Source organism: Plasmodium cynomolgi, chromosome 5 (assembly GCF_000321355.1).
Source record: "Plasmodium cynomolgi strain B DNA, chromosome 5, whole genome shotgun sequence".
Lineage (NCBI taxonomy): Eukaryota > Apicomplexa > Aconoidasida > Haemosporida > Plasmodiidae > Plasmodium > Plasmodium cynomolgi.
In genome coordinates this window covers 1,007,760-1,023,561 of record NC_020398.1, presented here as the reverse complement: position 1 = coordinate 1,023,561, position 15,802 = coordinate 1,007,760, and the positions used below count along the sequence as shown (strand labels likewise).

The window sequence follows — 15,802 nt, the reverse complement described above, 5'->3', positions numbered from 1 at the left end:
CCATCGCGCGTTTCCCTCGTGTGCTTCCCTCCCCCTTTTCCTGTGCGCCCCCATAATTTTCTGCGAAACGGGGCCATTCGCGTATGCTTACTTCTGTACATACGCACGCGCAGCGTGAAGAGACAAACAATGAAAGTAGCAGCCTTATGGGATAATTCCTTTTAAAGAAAGAGAAGCACAAATATGTATTCGCTTGACCGCGCACAAATATCACCCCACCATACATAGGGACTACTTCGTCACACGTAAGCATCACCTCAACAAGCGCGCCGAGCCAGGGGCCAACCCGAAAGGACTTCCCCTTCCAACAACACCTTCGCACCTCGCTCAACTTCATATCACCCGGGAATTAAAATAAGTGTAGGCAAAGTTACTCAAGGGAGCTGCGCTAAAGTGTGCATAGCTGCCTGTGTCAGCCTTTCCCCTGATGGCAGACTCGATGGTAGACCCGATGGGAGAAGCCACGTGCAGATCTGTGGAGCGCATTTTCGACGGCGTCTCGTTTAACAAAAGTGACAGGTAATAAGGCGAAAAAAAAGGGGACACACGAAAGGGGAAGAAGTAAAAGAAAAAAAAGTGGCCTACGTTAAGAGTTCCCCCACGTCGCTTTACAGGTGTGTAGTTGCGAGTTCGTAGTTACGACTTCGTAGTTACGTCTACTTCGTTTTTTTTTTCTGCCATGTTGTGATTCTTCCTATTCGGGCACGACTTAAACGTCTTGATGAGTAGCCGCTTCCCCCCTGATGAGCAGCCGCTTCCCTCCTGATGAGTAGCCGCTTCACCCCAATAATGTGTAACCGCTTCGCCCCACCCCCCGCGCAGGAAAAAGCTCCAATTCGAGGACAAGAAGCTAAACCGCTTCTTCGAAAATGGGATACTGAATTACAGCCTCGTGGAGGTGGTAGGCGTGCCGGGCACCGGAAAAACGCAGTTCGCCCTGACCCTCTGCGCAGAGCTCCTTTTAAAAAATATGGACGAAAAAAAACAAGCCATAGTTTTTTATGTATACTTTAATCGAATGTTTCCCATGCGAAGGTTGGAAGAAATAATTAAGAGTAAGTTAAAGTTGAGGGGGAGACGTGTACATAGGGGGGCAGAAAATGGTCGTAGTGGGAAAGGGGCGCATGGGAGGGGTGACGCGTATGGCTGTTTTCAGAGGGGGAATGAAAAGAGGATGGAGCAGATGGAGGGGCTTGGAGAAGTGGGCAACCGTGGAGAGAGACTGCATGGTGAGGGACTGCATGATGAGGGACTGCATGATGAGGGACTGCATGATGAGGGACTGCATGATGAGGGACTCCATGACGAGGTAGGCCAACCAAACCCAGCGCACGCACAGAACTGCCCCGTCCGAAGTGCCCTGCAAAATTTGTACATACAAAAAATAAACGACGAAAAGGATTTCTTTCAGTTAATAAAAAAAGACATATACTATATTTTGAAACATCACCAGATATCCCTCCTTGTGGTGGATTCACTAAACTCACTATTTAATGCAAATGATAACCTAGACTCATACAGGAAGTGCCAGCTTTTTACAGGAATATCTCAAACTCTAAAAAAACTAGCATATGAGAATAACTTCTTTTTATTGGTACTTAACAGTTGGCAGCCACGGAGAGACTACATTAATTTTTCTTTCAACATTTTTGATTATGTCATTAATTCTTCCTTTTCCAATACGATTATATTTTTCAAAAAGAGGAAGAGAAAAAATGAAATATATCGTAGGATGACTATAAAGCATTCGGAATTTTTGCGCAAGTATAAATCGATGCGCTTCGAAATTAACGACTCGGGGTTTAGAGTGTCCTGAGTTTCACCTTGAGTGCAAGTGGTGGCTGCATGATGTGTGTGATGGGCGTCTCCTTCGTTTTGCTCTTTGCAGAGTGTAAACTGCATGTTGTAGTGCCCACGTCAGCTCACCGTTATGTCCAAACACTGCTCATTTGTGCGTTCACGTCTGGTTCGCTACTCACTCTGCGATTACACATGTACGCTCGGTTGTACGCTCCCTGGACCGAGCCATGGAGAGGGGGGGCATTTACACATTCATCGTGTTTTTAAAATGGAGGGAATTATTCCTGTGCGTTTTTCAAAGGAGTCAAATGTAGGGGTGTGCAGCGCAAAAAGGGGGAAAGAATCAACAAGGAGAGCAGAAACAATACGGGGCAAAAACGGAGAAGAGAAAAACGTGGAAGAGAAAAACGGGGAAGAGAAAAACGGAGAAAAAGGGAAAACTGCCACAATGGGAAGAAGCCGCCGCAACGGGAGGCCGCCGCAACGGAATGGTGCCACCGTCACTGGACGCGCACGGACATGTATCTCCACGCAGGTGCCCCCGCCGATGCGCTCAAATCGGCAGGCGCTTATTATTCATGATGTAATCAGCCAGCTGCTTTATGCCGGGAATCTCCAAAATAAAACTGAGGGGGGAGTATTTCACAAAATTAACGATGTTGGGCAGGAAGGAAAAAAATAATTTGTATATGCCATATCCTTGAAATAGGAAGCCAATAAATGTCCTACTCAGGATGATAAGGCAGAAGCCAAAGAGGAAGCTTGCAGTCCCTGCAATTTTTTTCCGGTTCATAAAGAAGCGCACGATTTTTGTTGTCCCAACTAAAAAATATAAGCCCAGTAGAAAGAAGACATTAGAGATACACAAAAAAAATTTATCAAAAAATAAAAACACTCCAATAAACCCTGATGCTATTCCTAGGAAGAAGAGTAGCAATCCTGCCGTTTTGTTTTCATCTAACATTTTTTTTTATATTTATTTGTACATTTACAGAGCGGAGCGGGGGGGGCGGTTGCACTTTTATTTTTCTTCCTTCAGCTCCGTTTGAGGGAAGGCTGGTCTATGCGGAAGCAAAACAACTCTATGGAGAAGTAGCTCTATGGGGAAGCAGCTCTATGGTGAAGCAGCTCTATGGAGAAGCAGCTCTATGGTGAAGCAGCTCTATGGAGAGCCAACCCTATGGTGCGTGTGCCTTCGGTAAAGCTGCCACACAGCTGCCACACAACCGCTTCACAACTTCGCTCGATCTTGATCATGCTCGTGCCCTGCCTGCATTACCACCTGCGCATAGAGTGTCCCCTCTCCCGTCCGTTATCGCTTCTTCCGCCCTCCACGTCTTCTTAATTCGGAATGTCGTCTCTCCCTTGCAGTATGGTCCCACTCGCCTCGGACGTTTACTACTTCAGGTACGCTTTTAAAACGAGTTGGCAAATCTTCGAGGGCATTCCCGCGTCAGCCCTTCATCATCGGAGCGTACGGAAGTGTCGCAAGCGTCTTCAACCTTTTGGCGCGTTTTCACGTGTTGAGTTTTCGGCTGGGAGGCTCCTTCCTTGGAGGGGTTAATCTCTTCACGTTTATGATATTACTATAATATAACAGCGCGATTCCCTCGTGGACGCCGCGTCGGGAAAGCTGCAGAACGACGGAGTGGTCGCTTGGTAAATGGCGAAGACCCTCGGGCGGCAATTATCGCGCGAATGGAAAAAAAGGTATATGCAAGTACACGTACAATTATGCATATATGCATATATATTTTTATATTTATACTTAGATTTAGATTTCTTTTCTTTTTAGCCGCGGCACGCACGCTTCAAACGCTCAAATGTGAATCAAATTCAACTGCCGAATCGCCATGCAGAAATTGCTGCGCCTCTGCGCCATGTTAGCCTATTTTTTTCCGTTTTTTTTTCTTTCTTTTTCCGTTTTTTTACCGTTTTTTTACCGTTTTTTTTCCTTTTTTTTTCTTTTTTTTCCGTTTTTTTTCTTTTTTTTCCTTTTTTTTTTCCTTTTTTTTTCCGTTTTTTTTTCCCCTTTGAAAGGGACCAATTCGCGCACGGCGGGTCGGCAAAGGCGCTGTGCTGCAAGTACGCTCACAAATCGGCAGGCGTACGAATACATATACGTTGTAAACACAATTATAAATATTTGCACGTGAATAAATATGCGTACTAAATGTATGAATGTCATTTTATAGAAGCGAAAGGACAATTATGTCAAATTTGCACGAGGGGGGGGAGGGGGAAAACATCGCCCTTGTTGGTATGTTCGGACCGGCGAAGCGCGGCAAAAGCGCCGCCGCTCGCAACGCGGGAAAAAAAAATGCAGTTGGCGTAACGCGCCCCAACGTACGTATATAAAAATCTACACATTCTGTTTATGACTGCCATGTACCTTAGCAGCAGCGCGCGGCTAACTGATTGTAAGTTGACCCATCCTGCTTCTCGTCAGCCCATGCCAAATTGGAGTTACTCCCCCCCCCGCGCAAATTTTCCGAGCTGCCAAGGTGCACAGGCGAACTTCCTCTACGTAGTGTGCATCTCTACTACTTGAGCGTTTTTACAATTGGGTCAGGGAAGAAGGCGGAGGGGAGAAAAAGGAAAAATGAAAAAGGAAAAAGGAAGGAATGCACATCGCTCGTTATACGCATGTACAGATTTGCTCTTCCACATGTGAGGCAATGCAGAGCCCCCCCCGACGTCAGAACTGTCTTAACAAAAAAAAGTTGACTCGTTTGTCCGTTCACGTGTGGCTCCGTTTCACGTTAGCAAAGGGAAAACGGCGGGACATCGGAGCACAATGGGGGCACAACTGGGTGAAATTCCCCCCCCAGTGAGGCACACCAACAATGCATACTTCCACCATGTTAATGGAGTATCCTCAGTTCTTCCCACCCACCTCTGAAATATATGACCTCTCAGGAGGTACTTCCGAAAAATAACCCCTTGACAATTTCATGGCGTTTCTTCAAAATGTGAAAATTGTCAGAGTATTCGAAGACGTAAAGGAAAATATTGTCGACCCCAAACCGTCTGATGTATCGATAAATATCCATCCTGGTACTGATGGCGGAATTTAAAAAGCAAATTTCGATATGCTTTAAAAATAAATGCTCAGAAAAATTAAATAAAATCCTGTTATGTTGTAGGGTAAATAATGCATACAACACATTTTTATGGTTGAAAATATTTTTGACTTTTTTTATCACATCCTTTTTCTCATTCTCTGATAATTTTTTATTTCGTAATGCTGCTTCATTTAAGCGTACAAGATATTCATTCAGATTTTCGGACGGTTTATTTTCCTCACAGTTAAGCAGTTTTTTCTTGTGGTTTTTGCTGCTTCGCACATTTAGTACTTTATCCATTAGGAGACTTCTACCTGCGAAAGGAGGAAGGGGAGAGGTAGTGTACAAAATAAAGTGGTCAATGAGAGTCCATTCTAGGTAGATCGATCCACACAAAGGGACATATTTATCTTCAAAGTCGCATGGGTAGGTAGTCACACAAATGGAATCGCCCTCCTTTGTGTGAAAAAAACATTTGCGTAAACTCCGGGAGGGGGGGGATGGAAAACTCCTGTCTGACTCGCCCAGTAGCAGAGGCAAACGTTTATTTGCCCACCACCCTTTAATGGGCAGCCAAACGAGGGCATATGGCGCTGCCCCCTCTGCTGCTGTGCTCTTAACGGGGCTTACCCAAAATGTGCAAGTGCTGGACATGGGGAGGATATCTGTCGTAGTTAAAAATGACGTCCACGTAAATCCTGATGAGTCTCTCAAACAAGTCGCCCTCTTTTCCACTCTGAAGGTTTCCGGGCGGGGTGTTTCTACTCCAATGGGGAAGCTTCCTCTGGTCAGTTTCTTCCCCTAAGTGGCTCATTTGAGTACTCCCTATCTGTGAGCCTCGTATAAAAAATTGGGGTACTTCCCATGTTGACGCATAAAAACGAATACCCTGGGGGGGTTGAAAAATGCCCAGCGTTTTCATTGCGGGGAGGACGTGACCAAATTGCTGATGAGAGGTGGGCCTTCCAACCATAACCCCAGTTTTTCAAGCGGCTCATAGATATGCAGATACGCCCACACGGAGGGCACCCCCAACCTCCGCTCTGGTACAAACTTTACAGTTAGACTTTTTCGTTTTAGCCTAATCCATGTCCGTTGTTCTCAGTTTATCGTTTTTTTTTTTTACGTGGTGGGAAAAAATGGCATCTAATCTACGATGCAATCACATAGATGCAACATAGTCGCCATGTTACCGTTGCGCTACGCAAAAAAACAAAAAAAAAAGGATCACCCCAATATTAGGAGTCCTCTCGGAATGCCCTCCAATGCGCAAGAGTATACCCATTCGTACATTTGCAGAACGCACATGGGATTTATTTTCACAACTGGAGTGATATACCTCTGATTTTCACAAAAAAAAAAAAAAAAATACTACAATGCAGACCTTATGACAAAGTCGCTCTCCTTAAACTTCACCTTTTTGTTTAAGTTTAATTTATTTTCCATGTCGTCAATAACTTTGGTATATTCTTTGTTCTTCTTCCTGAGTGCATGTAACTCTTTCTTTAAAAGCATTCTGCAGGGGGGGGAGGCGTGAACGGTGCGCAGTGAGCGGTGATCGGTGAGCAGTGATCGGTGAGCGGTGGGCGGTGGTGTGCAGCTGAGGCATTTCGCGTGGAGGGAGCGGAGGGGTAAAATTCTTCTTCTCGTATGCTTCATTTTTTTTTTCCCTTTTTTTGCCCCATTTTTCTAAACGAACATGTCCAAAATGGTTTTATTTTTTCGCCTGAAGAAATTCTCCAGAAGCTTCGCCTGATCTTCGTTTTTCTTTTGCATGTCGGCCTACGCGGGGTGGGAAAAAGCAAATGGAAAAAATGGGAGATGGTCGATCCGCGGCCCTTTCCCCCACGGTGTATTCACAGGGATAGTTAACATCGTCGCCCCATCACAATCGCAATAGCAATCACAATCGCAATCGCTGAGACCGGCACAACGCACGCGCTGCTAACGCACTCACCGTTGATTCCTCCCTGTCCGGGTCAACAGGCCCGACTTCTCCTTCCCGACTCGTCACATCCAAACTTGAGGCAATTTTTTCCCGCTCCGTTTCGTATCTCCTAATGAGGGAGGAGGCATTTGAAAAATACCTCGCATCAGTCTGTACGTATCACTTAAGGGTGTTTCGCACAGGAAGTGAGCATGTCTGACGTGCTATACATGAGGTTGCTCTCCTTTGGAGAAAACACTTGCCTGCACAAGTTGTTCGTGTTTATCAATTTATTTGCGAGAGAAATATTTTCTTCCAACACACTTATACATTTGCTTGAGCTCACGGTGATGTCGATAAGTCGCTGCTTGTCGTTATGTCTGATGGGTGGAGAGGAAAGCGGGGTTAAGCAAATTTTTATGTTTAACTGCGTGGGTGTTCCTACCTATGCACCTCCTCACTTGGGGATCCCAGTGTTCGATGTGTAAGTAGAAGGAACAAGACCCCTGTTTGCTATCATTCCACGCGCCTTTTTTTTTAAACTCCGTGACTCACTTCAACTTTTGGAGGATCATTTTGATTGCCCTGATGTGGTTGAGCAGTTGGGTCTTCTCATTTCGCAGTCTCTCGATTTGCATTTCGTAAATCTGCCTTGTGGTGGAAGTTTGGAAAAATGGACAAAATGAAAAATTAAAGTTGGGATATGACCATGTCTACAATGCCCTCGTGGGTTGGAGCTACTGGATTTGATTCTCACATCGCGCATTTCCCACCTTGATATCATTCTCCAGCTTTAACTTCCAGCTGTCGATTTTGAGTTCCAAGTCGTGCACCTTCGACGGGGGGAAGCAGGGGACAAAAGAAACATAAATGGGGAAACAAACGAAGCACACACGTTAGCGGATGTTCCCACTCCTATGTATGAATGTGTCGAGGGGTAATAATGGACCCCCTTCAATTTTTCGCAAGCTGTTGGACGCGCAAATTGCTCAACACGCGCACTGCTCAACGAGCAAACTGCTGGGTAGCCCCTGCCGACTGGCTCCCCTCACCTCTCGCTCCTTCGTGGAAAGGTTACTCTTGCTCCGCTCGTACTTCTCCTTAATAGAGTTGTAACTACTGCTCGCCTCCTCCAGCATCTTTTTATTTTCGCTGATGAGACTGCTAAACCTCGTTTCGTTCTTTTCTTTGAACTGTTCAAATTTGTAATTGGAGATGTACCTCTCCGCGATGTAGTTTTTGTAAATTTCGTCCATCATCTCGAACTCTTCCTTTTGCAGCTCCGTCTTTCTATTCTTCTGGCTTTCTTCAATCTGCGCAAGGGGGGAGGAGGATCCAGTTATCAGGTCGTTCACCTGGTCGTTTATCGGGTTGCGTGCCCAGCTGTGTGCCACGCCGCGTGACAAGCCGCGTGACAAGCCGCGTGACAAACCGCCTAACAAGGCGCATAACAAGCCGCGTATCAAACCGCCTAACAAGCGGCGCGCCACCCACCTGGCTGTAAAACAAATTTATGTTGTGGACGATGCTGTTCCGGTTGCTGACCAGAATCTCGCGGTCTTCCTCAAAATGGAGAAACAGCTTGTTTATGTCCTGCTCAAATTGCCTTTCTAAGTTAGTCATATTTTCTTTGTGAATGTCGACCAGCATGCTCAGCTTCCCATTTTTTAATTCCTCGATTTTCTCGAAAATGCTTTCCTCCTCCAGCTCGTCATTTAGAAAGAGCAGCAACTTATCATTGATGTTCTTGTTGATCTCGTGGTTGCAAATTTCGTCGTCTATGTTTTTCTTCAGTTGCTTCAGCTGGGGGGCAGGGCAGCGCAGCGCAAAAATGCGTTCGGGCAGTGTGCATGATTGTGGTGTGCGTCAGGGTGGAGTGTATTAGTGACCATGCGTTAGTGTAGCGTGCGTTAGTGCACCATACGTTAGTGCACCACGCGTTAGTGCACCATGCGTGAGTAGGGAATCTACGAATGTGTACCAGCGGGGCCCCCTTTTTTTCAGCCACCCCGACCACGCCGCTTCTCCACTTTTTCCCCGACGCACCTTCAAATTTCGCAGCAAATCTATCCATCGCAAGATCGTGGGAGGCTTATCGTTTTTCTTTTCAGTTGGCGCGTTTTTCTACAAAAAAAAAAGGGTAAATAGTTATGTGTACACACCGCTCATGTGCCAATTGCGCACACCACGCATGCTTGTCGCTGTGTTGTCCTGTTCTTGGACATACCGAGGGTGGTGTCTTTTTGTTTAGTGCGCCTGGGGGGTTCTTTGACTTGCTCACATCTTTTTTCTTCTTTCCCTTATTTTTTATCATTTTTATCAGTTTTGTCAGTTTTATCAGTTTATTTTATTTTATTTTTTTTTTTTTTGATGCCTTTTATGAAGCGAAAAACTTGGTAGGGAATTTCCTTTCGTTAGAGAGGGAAGCTTCCCGCGAGCTTCGCGTTTGTGGTGCCCAGCGTGGCTACCTCCACCTGGCTGTCCCCATGTGAACAAGAAGGTGCAGTCACGCTCGCAAGATCGTATTTTCACGAAGGTGCAGTCACCCTCACACGATCGTATTTTCACGAAGGTGCAGTCACCCTCACACGATCGTATTTTCACGCACGTGCTGGTCTACCCATCTACATACGCGCAACTACACACAGGCGAAACGTTTTGAATTTCCCCTTTGAGCTTCCCTCACGAAGTAGTCCACATTTTTGCCTATCCGGGGAGGAGCGGCGTAAAAGGGAAAGACCATTTAAAACGCATGAGAGTGGAAATACTCTCCCCATTTTCTCCAAAAAATGCCAAACGATATTTGCTCGTTACTCCTTCTGTCTTTTGCATTTCTTCACTGCATGTGCACACACACAAACTCTGGTGTGGACGCAATGCACCTTTTTCTCTGTCCCGGTATCTCCCTTTCAAACGCAGAGAGGCGATCCAAACAGGCTCATTAAAAAAAATAATTATAAAATCAAGCAAAATTTTTTAAAAGAGGAAAATTAATGAGCACTTAAGAGCAAATGAACTGAAAGAAAAACATTTAAAAGAAAAAAAAATAAAATAAAATAAAATAAAATAAAATAAAAAAAAAAGAAAAAAAAAAAGAAATCTCACTCAACTCTCCCCCCAGGTGCAGTACATGCCCCTGAAGCCTTAAAAGAATTTACCCATTCGACACGTACATGCGTTTATATATTAAAACAAAAAAAAATTTTTAAACATTCGCATTAACGCGTTCGTGCATGCCTGTGGGGGGTGGGGGGAAGTAGCGCCTCTTCGGGCACAGGTGTTCCTTCAAAAAGGGCCAACAACTTCGCCCTCATGTGCAGGTAGACACATACGCAGTAGACACATACGCAGTAGACACATTCGCAGTAGACAGATGCGCAACACTACGCTTGCCCTTACACACATGCACATATGTAGATTTACTCCCCCACCCCCGAGCGAGGGGAGGCACTCGAACTTCGCATGACGGGATCAGACGAAAAAAAAAAACACATGTTCAAAAGGTTGAGTTTATGTAAAGCATAATTTTACAAAGAAACTTTCAGTAGGAACTTAAAAAAAAAAAAAAAAAAAACGTCCGTCCACATGTGAGTAGGGTACACGTACGTATGTTAGCCCACTGTAACGGCTACTATACCCATGTGGACCCAAATACCACAAATAGGAAAATCTGAATTAGGGAAAAATTCAAACACTTCAGTTCGCTACCGCTTCAAACTGGGCAAATTAAATGCTTCAAAATTGTTAATTCGAATTTACTGATCCCAACTTGGCATGAAAAAAGGGGATCAAAATAGTCATCATCAAGTTGCCAAAAAAAAAAAAAAAAAAAAGAGGGCTGCGAATCTCCCTGTCTATGAGAACCTGCTCCAAAAAGGAAATAAAAAAAAAAAAAAAAATATATATATATATATAAAAAGGATATAAAAAAAAAATAAATTGGAGAATTCTAAAGAGCCGGGTTGCCTAACGGGTGAACCACTTTCGTGGTCACATCGCTTCCGCCTCCCCCAGCTCCATTCGCGCACTTACATTTTAATTTGAACGGATCCGGACAGAGCCAAATGTTTGTACGCGTAGGACCCCTTGGCGATTATGGACATGGCCACTTGGATGAGCTTCAGTTGCTGCGAAGGTTCACGGATGGACCCGGACGTGAGTAAAGAAACGGGCACATAGCAAGCGAGGAGAAGCGCCAGCAGCGGATACCGATGTGTGCATACGCTGCCATACTCGTGCGTACATATCGGCTAATTGTGCAAACGCGTGGATGCCTTTTCCTTTTTCTCACCCCTGTGAAGTCCTCCAGGGACAGGCCCGCCTGCACCTTCACGTTGAAGGCTCTGTTAATTAATCCCGTGTTGGCTAGTTGTAGCTCCTGCAAAGGGGGTAGCGGGGTGGCGGCGGGGCCATGTGCATACAATCGTGCATACAATCGTGCATACAATCGTGTATGTATTCGCATTGGTACACATAATGGTACACAAACTGGTGAACACACTGGTGCACCCACTCGCGTAGGCACACTATTATGCACTGACGGGAGGCCCACTCCCAACTGCGAGGCGGACTCTCTCATATTGCAGTCTTACATAAGTCGCTACTTCCTCAAAGTCGGTGTCGCCCAGGGAAATAAAATCAATTTTGTTCGAGATGTAGGGGCGGTAGAGGTTGCAGTGCTGCTTAAGAATGTCATCAAACTTTTTTTTCTGCAGTGCGTGGGGGAAGGGTAAGCGCATGAGGGGTGGTGGGTAAGCGCATGAAGGGTGATGGGTAAGCGCATGAAGAGTGGAAGGTAAGCGCTCACGCGGGGAAGACACATAATGTGTACGTCGCGCGAAAGTGCTCGCCCCGGGACACACCTTGGCGCACATCCAAAAGCGAAAATACTCATGCACGTAGAGGGGGGACGGCTCCATCTGCTGTTCTGTCCGTATGATTGGAATTTGGCAGTACAGAAGCAGTTTGGAAAAGCGCGGGAAAAGCCACCTGACTGTCTCGATCCACTTGTCGCTACGCGCATTGGTCACGATGAACACGGTGTGTGACAAGGACATGGCCAAATGAATTACAGAACAAGCAACTGATTCAAAGTTGCATTTTTTATTTAACTGAATTTCCTTCTTCAATTCTCTGATGCCCTGCTTATAGCTAACTGCACACCTTTTCAGTAAAAAGGATCTAATCCAGTTGGTCGGAATGAGCGTATCATCCAAATCAAAAATAATCACTCGTTTGCATTTCTCTAGGTACATTCCACATGTGCCCTTCATATTTCTTTTTAATAGCTGCAAGGTAAACGCACTTTCCGGTATGGCTGGTTGGTAAATGTATTCTGCCTTTTCTTGTGCATCATTTTTGGCAACCATCTGATAGGTTAAGTTTCTTCTCCCATTGTCACTACTGCCAATGGTGTTGTTAAAATGCTTGGACTTCTCCCTCAAGTCGGTGATATCAATAGGGATGCCAAACACCTTGTTTTTATACATTTTCAATTTGGTGTCGTTATTTAAAAGGAAGTTGGCGTTATACTGTGGGAATGGAATAATGCTCAAGTGGCTACTGATGTCCATGCTGGAGAACGGGTGTCTCTTGTATCTGTTTTTCGCGTCCACATTTCTGGGGATCAAATTATCGTTCGGGTTACACGGGATGCTATCGTGGGGTAAATTCATAATTGCTGCGCGATGCTTCTCTGAAAGGATCGATATGTTGGCGTTGTTTGCTCGGTAGTCCGTCTTGCGCAGGTATATATAAGCGTGTACATATATGTGTATATTTAAATACATATATGTTCGCGTGTGCACTCGCCCAGCTGTGGTCCTGCCCACGTTCACTTGCTCTACAACAGCGTAGACGCCCTAAGCAGCTACAGGTTAGCGCCACAACCAAACGCACTTGTCTTTGACGCGTCTCGAGGGGGTGTATCCTTGCGGCGGATTTCAAAAAAGGAAATGTACGTATTTGCGTATGTATTTGCGTATATATTTGTGCATATGTTTGTGCATATGTTTGTGCATGCGTTTGTGTGCGCATTTATGGATGCGATTAAAATACTTAAAGGGCGCCTTTTCGAATGAGCATCTGTTGGAAATGCTCGCGGGTGCTTAAAAGAGGGGGAATGAGGAAACAAAAAATGTGCCCTACTATATGCGAATTGGTTAATTAATTGCGCGAATTATTTCCGTCAGTAGGCGGGAATATGCACATAAAAATGGACGTCAACATGTACGATGTTTCTTTCGTTTTTTTTCCTTTTCTTTTTGCTCATTTTTGCTCTTTTTTTTTTTTTTTTGTTTTTTTCGTTTTTTTTCGTTTTTTTTCCCTCTTTTCCTTTTTCTTTTTTTTTTACATGGCTTGTTCATACATTTTGCGCTTTTTAAAAATAAAAATATGAACGTTCATACATATCTGTTGCGAAAGTACACGTATATGTATACAGCCAAAATGCAACTTCAAGCAAGCTATAACACGTTTGAGTCAGCAATACTTTCGCTTAAGTAAGAATTTACCTACTCGCGCGCTCACGTCTCGTATGTCGTACTGACAGATATTTCGTGTCTTTTGTTCGTTCCGCTTTGCGTATGTTGCTTATGCTTTTTGCGGCTTTGCTGTTTTGCTGCTTCGCCGTTTTGCTGCTTTGCCGTTTTGCTGCTTTGCTGTTTTGCTTTTTTGCCGACTTTATGCGTACAAGTGCACACTCGCCAAATGGGACCCAGTGGAAGTGCGAAAAAAGTGGCATAAAGGCGGAAAGCGGACGAAGCGAAGTGAAACAAAACAAAACAAAAAGAGGCATGATAAAATAACGCTAAGCGAGTGGGGAGCTATGCTGTGAGTAGCTACACTCGTGTATATGCGCGTTTTTTTTTTTTTTTTTTTTCTTGCCTGTTCATACATTTTTTCACGTTTTTAAAATGTATGACGTTAAAACATATGCACACGCTGATGCCATTTTTACGTACATTTTTGTATACCCATTTTTGTGCCTGTTTTTGCACATCTGTTTGCACATATTTGTGCATGCAAAAATGAGCGCTTTATAGACGCAGGGGAAAAAAAAATGTGATAATAAGCAAAAATCAGAGATGCCACATTTGAGTGTTGTTTTTCTGCTTTAGCGATCCTCCATAAGCTACCAAAAGAGGGGAGCATAAAAAGGCGAAGAGCATGGGGATGGTGGTAAAAACAAAATTGGCATAAAGGGGGAAAATACGGAGTTAAAGAACAAAGAGAAAAAATGTTAAGTCGAAAAAATGCTGCCGCACGAAATGAACTAAACGAACCTGCATCACGTCAACTTTACCATCAGCTGTCTAACAAAATTATTCACCCAAATGTGAAATCCCCCGATTGGCGTTTTGTCTTTTCCGCCCTCGAGAAAATTTTCAATTATGTAAAAGAGTTAAAACAAAAAAAAAAAAAAAAAAAACAATTAAAAGGACAAAAAGACAGAATGGTTACGATAAATAGGACTTCCAATTGGTACGCGGAACACAAAACGAGCAAGCGCCACGCGTTTGGGAAGAATAAAGGTGGTTCCTCATTTTTTTTTTTTTTTTTTTTAACCTTCCCAAAAAAAGAGAAAAAATAAACAAGAAGGTGAAATTTACCATTGGAGCCACGTAAGTGTATGTGTACACATTGTTTACAAAAAGAAGGTGCACTTAAGTCCCTCTCAAGGTAAAGGGCCCCCTTCATATTATCTGTTCCCCTTTTGCGCGTCGGAGAAAACTGAAAATAAACAAGGAAAATGTCAACGCGATATCGTGGGTGCTAAAGATTGTTGCGCCGAAAGAATGCTTCCCACCGAATGGACGTTGGAGGGTATTCACACAAACGTGCGTTCTTGTGCGCGTCCGCTTTTCCGCGTCTGCATATGTTGGTGAGCACCTATCAGGATGCACGCGAGGTAGCCTAGACCCACGACGATGCCAATCGTAAGAGCTACAACCCTGTAAAGGCAAAATGCAAAGGGGGAGATCGCTTGTCATATCCATTTTCCCATTTAATGCAACCTCCCAGTTTTTTAAGCTTTCCATTTGGGCCTCTCATTCGGATTACATCTGAGCCGTTTGAGTTGGCGGAATGATTTCCTCCGTCAGGTACTTGATGAAGTGGAAGGAGGGGAAAAAAAAAGAAATAAAAGGTATGAATGCACAACTAAATAATGCATCTTTTTTGGCGCACTTCATTGCGTGGTGAGGACGTTCCTACCTGTGAGGTTAGTGTCACCGCTGCGGGGAAAAAAAAAAAAAATAAAAATCGACGGATGAAGAAGCAAATCAGGGCTTGCCACACAACGTGTACTCCGCCTTAGTGCATACACATGAACACAGCGCAAATTTGACGTGACCCCCATTTTTGCAGATTCGTAGGAGAGTTTATCTCCTGGCACATTCTTTCACGGGGGGATGACTACCCATGTTTTACCTCTCAAAATGGAATACTCCAGGGAGTACCTTCGTATGTACATGTTGAAAGACTTGTTCATGGCGGTGGCAGTTCTGAAATTGATAATCGACTGGGCGCCTAATTTTGTCGCGTCAGCAGTGGAGAGAGTGTGCATGCATACATGTGTACATGAGCATCTGTTTGTGCATTCGCGTGACTATTGCGATTGTGTATGCACCGTGCACCTTCTTTAAAGGGGGGAGGGGGAATGGTGCGCTCTTTCCCAGTTGCTAATCACCTTTGCTCCACTTCAACACAAAAGTCGCGTCTTCCTTCACAAAGAGGAGCAAAATTCCATCGTTGCAATTTCGGTTTCCCAATTTCCAATGTTCCAGTATTTGGGAAGATAAAGTCTCGGCGCTCACTCCATAAGGCAGGCGCTCAATCAGCGCTACGCCTAATCTGTTGTGCAGAAGAAGGGGGAGTGAAGAAGGTGTGAAGGTTAATCATGTGACGTAGCCCTCGCATTTTTCGCTTTTTTCGCATTTTTCGCTTTTTTCGTCATTTTTTCGCTATTTTTCGCTTTTTTTTCGCTTTTTTCGCTATTTTTCGCTTTTTT

The 15,802-nt window shown here is 44.5% G+C and overlaps 6 protein-coding genes across 6 annotated transcripts in view; 1 reads left to right on the top strand and 5 right to left on the bottom strand.

The window, feature by feature from the left end:
* Positions 1 to 439: 439 nt before the first annotated feature.
* PCYB_053360 (hypothetical protein) lies at positions 440 to 1,816 on the top strand (the record flags this gene model as incomplete). The annotated part of the gene is made up of 3 exons (XM_004221217.1): positions 440 to 519; positions 823 to 1,003; positions 1,400 to 1,816. The coding sequence occupies 3 exons, from the start codon at positions 440 to 442 to the stop codon at positions 1,814 to 1,816; spliced, it is 678 nt and encodes a 225-aa protein (XP_004221265.1).
* A 537-nt stretch (positions 1,817 to 2,353) lies between these two features.
* On the bottom strand, positions 2,354 to 2,764 carry PCYB_053350 (Got1 domain containing protein; the record flags this gene model as incomplete). The annotated part of the gene is made up of 2 exons (XM_004221216.1): positions 2,354 to 2,499; positions 2,530 to 2,764. The coding sequence occupies 2 exons, from the start codon at positions 2,762 to 2,764 to the stop codon at positions 2,354 to 2,356; spliced, it is 381 nt and encodes a 126-aa protein (XP_004221264.1).
* A 1,951-nt stretch (positions 2,765 to 4,715) lies between these two features.
* On the bottom strand, positions 4,716 to 5,787 carry PCYB_053340 (hypothetical protein; the record flags this gene model as incomplete). The annotated part of the gene is made up of 2 exons (XM_004221215.1): positions 4,716 to 5,179; positions 5,496 to 5,787. The coding sequence occupies 2 exons, from the start codon at positions 5,785 to 5,787 to the stop codon at positions 4,716 to 4,718; spliced, it is 756 nt and encodes a 251-aa protein (XP_004221263.1).
* A 449-nt stretch (positions 5,788 to 6,236) lies between these two features.
* On the bottom strand, positions 6,237 to 9,106 carry PCYB_053330 (hypothetical protein; the record flags this gene model as incomplete). The annotated part of the gene is made up of 10 exons (XM_004221214.1): positions 6,237 to 6,381; positions 6,565 to 6,647; positions 6,823 to 6,922; positions 7,023 to 7,172; positions 7,348 to 7,430; positions 7,530 to 7,625; positions 7,845 to 8,105; positions 8,287 to 8,589; positions 8,839 to 8,916; positions 9,020 to 9,106. The coding sequence occupies 5 exons, from the start codon at positions 9,104 to 9,106 to the stop codon at positions 7,530 to 7,532; spliced, it is 825 nt and encodes a 274-aa protein (XP_004221262.1). The 3' UTR covers positions 6,237 to 6,381; positions 6,565 to 6,647; positions 6,823 to 6,922; positions 7,023 to 7,172; positions 7,348 to 7,430.
* A 1,714-nt stretch (positions 9,107 to 10,820) lies between these two features.
* On the bottom strand, positions 10,821 to 12,467 carry PCYB_053320 (hypothetical protein; the record flags this gene model as incomplete). The annotated part of the gene is made up of 4 exons (XM_004221213.1): positions 10,821 to 10,919; positions 11,084 to 11,170; positions 11,385 to 11,501; positions 11,655 to 12,467. 4 exons carry the CDS (start codon positions 12,465 to 12,467, stop codon positions 10,821 to 10,823), a joined length of 1,116 nt encoding a protein of 371 aa, XP_004221261.1.
* A 3,006-nt stretch (positions 12,468 to 15,473) lies between these two features.
* The window catches only part of PCYB_053310 (hypothetical protein), a gene marked incomplete at its 3' end in the record, with an annotated part of 1,632 nt that continues 1,303 nt past the window's right edge, over positions 15,474 to 15,802 (bottom strand). Inside the window, exon 5 of the mRNA XM_004221212.1 lies at positions 15,474 to 15,645. Coding sequence (XP_004221260.1) covers positions 15,474 to 15,645 — 172 coding nt within the window. The remainder of the gene's footprint in view (positions 15,646 to 15,802) is intronic.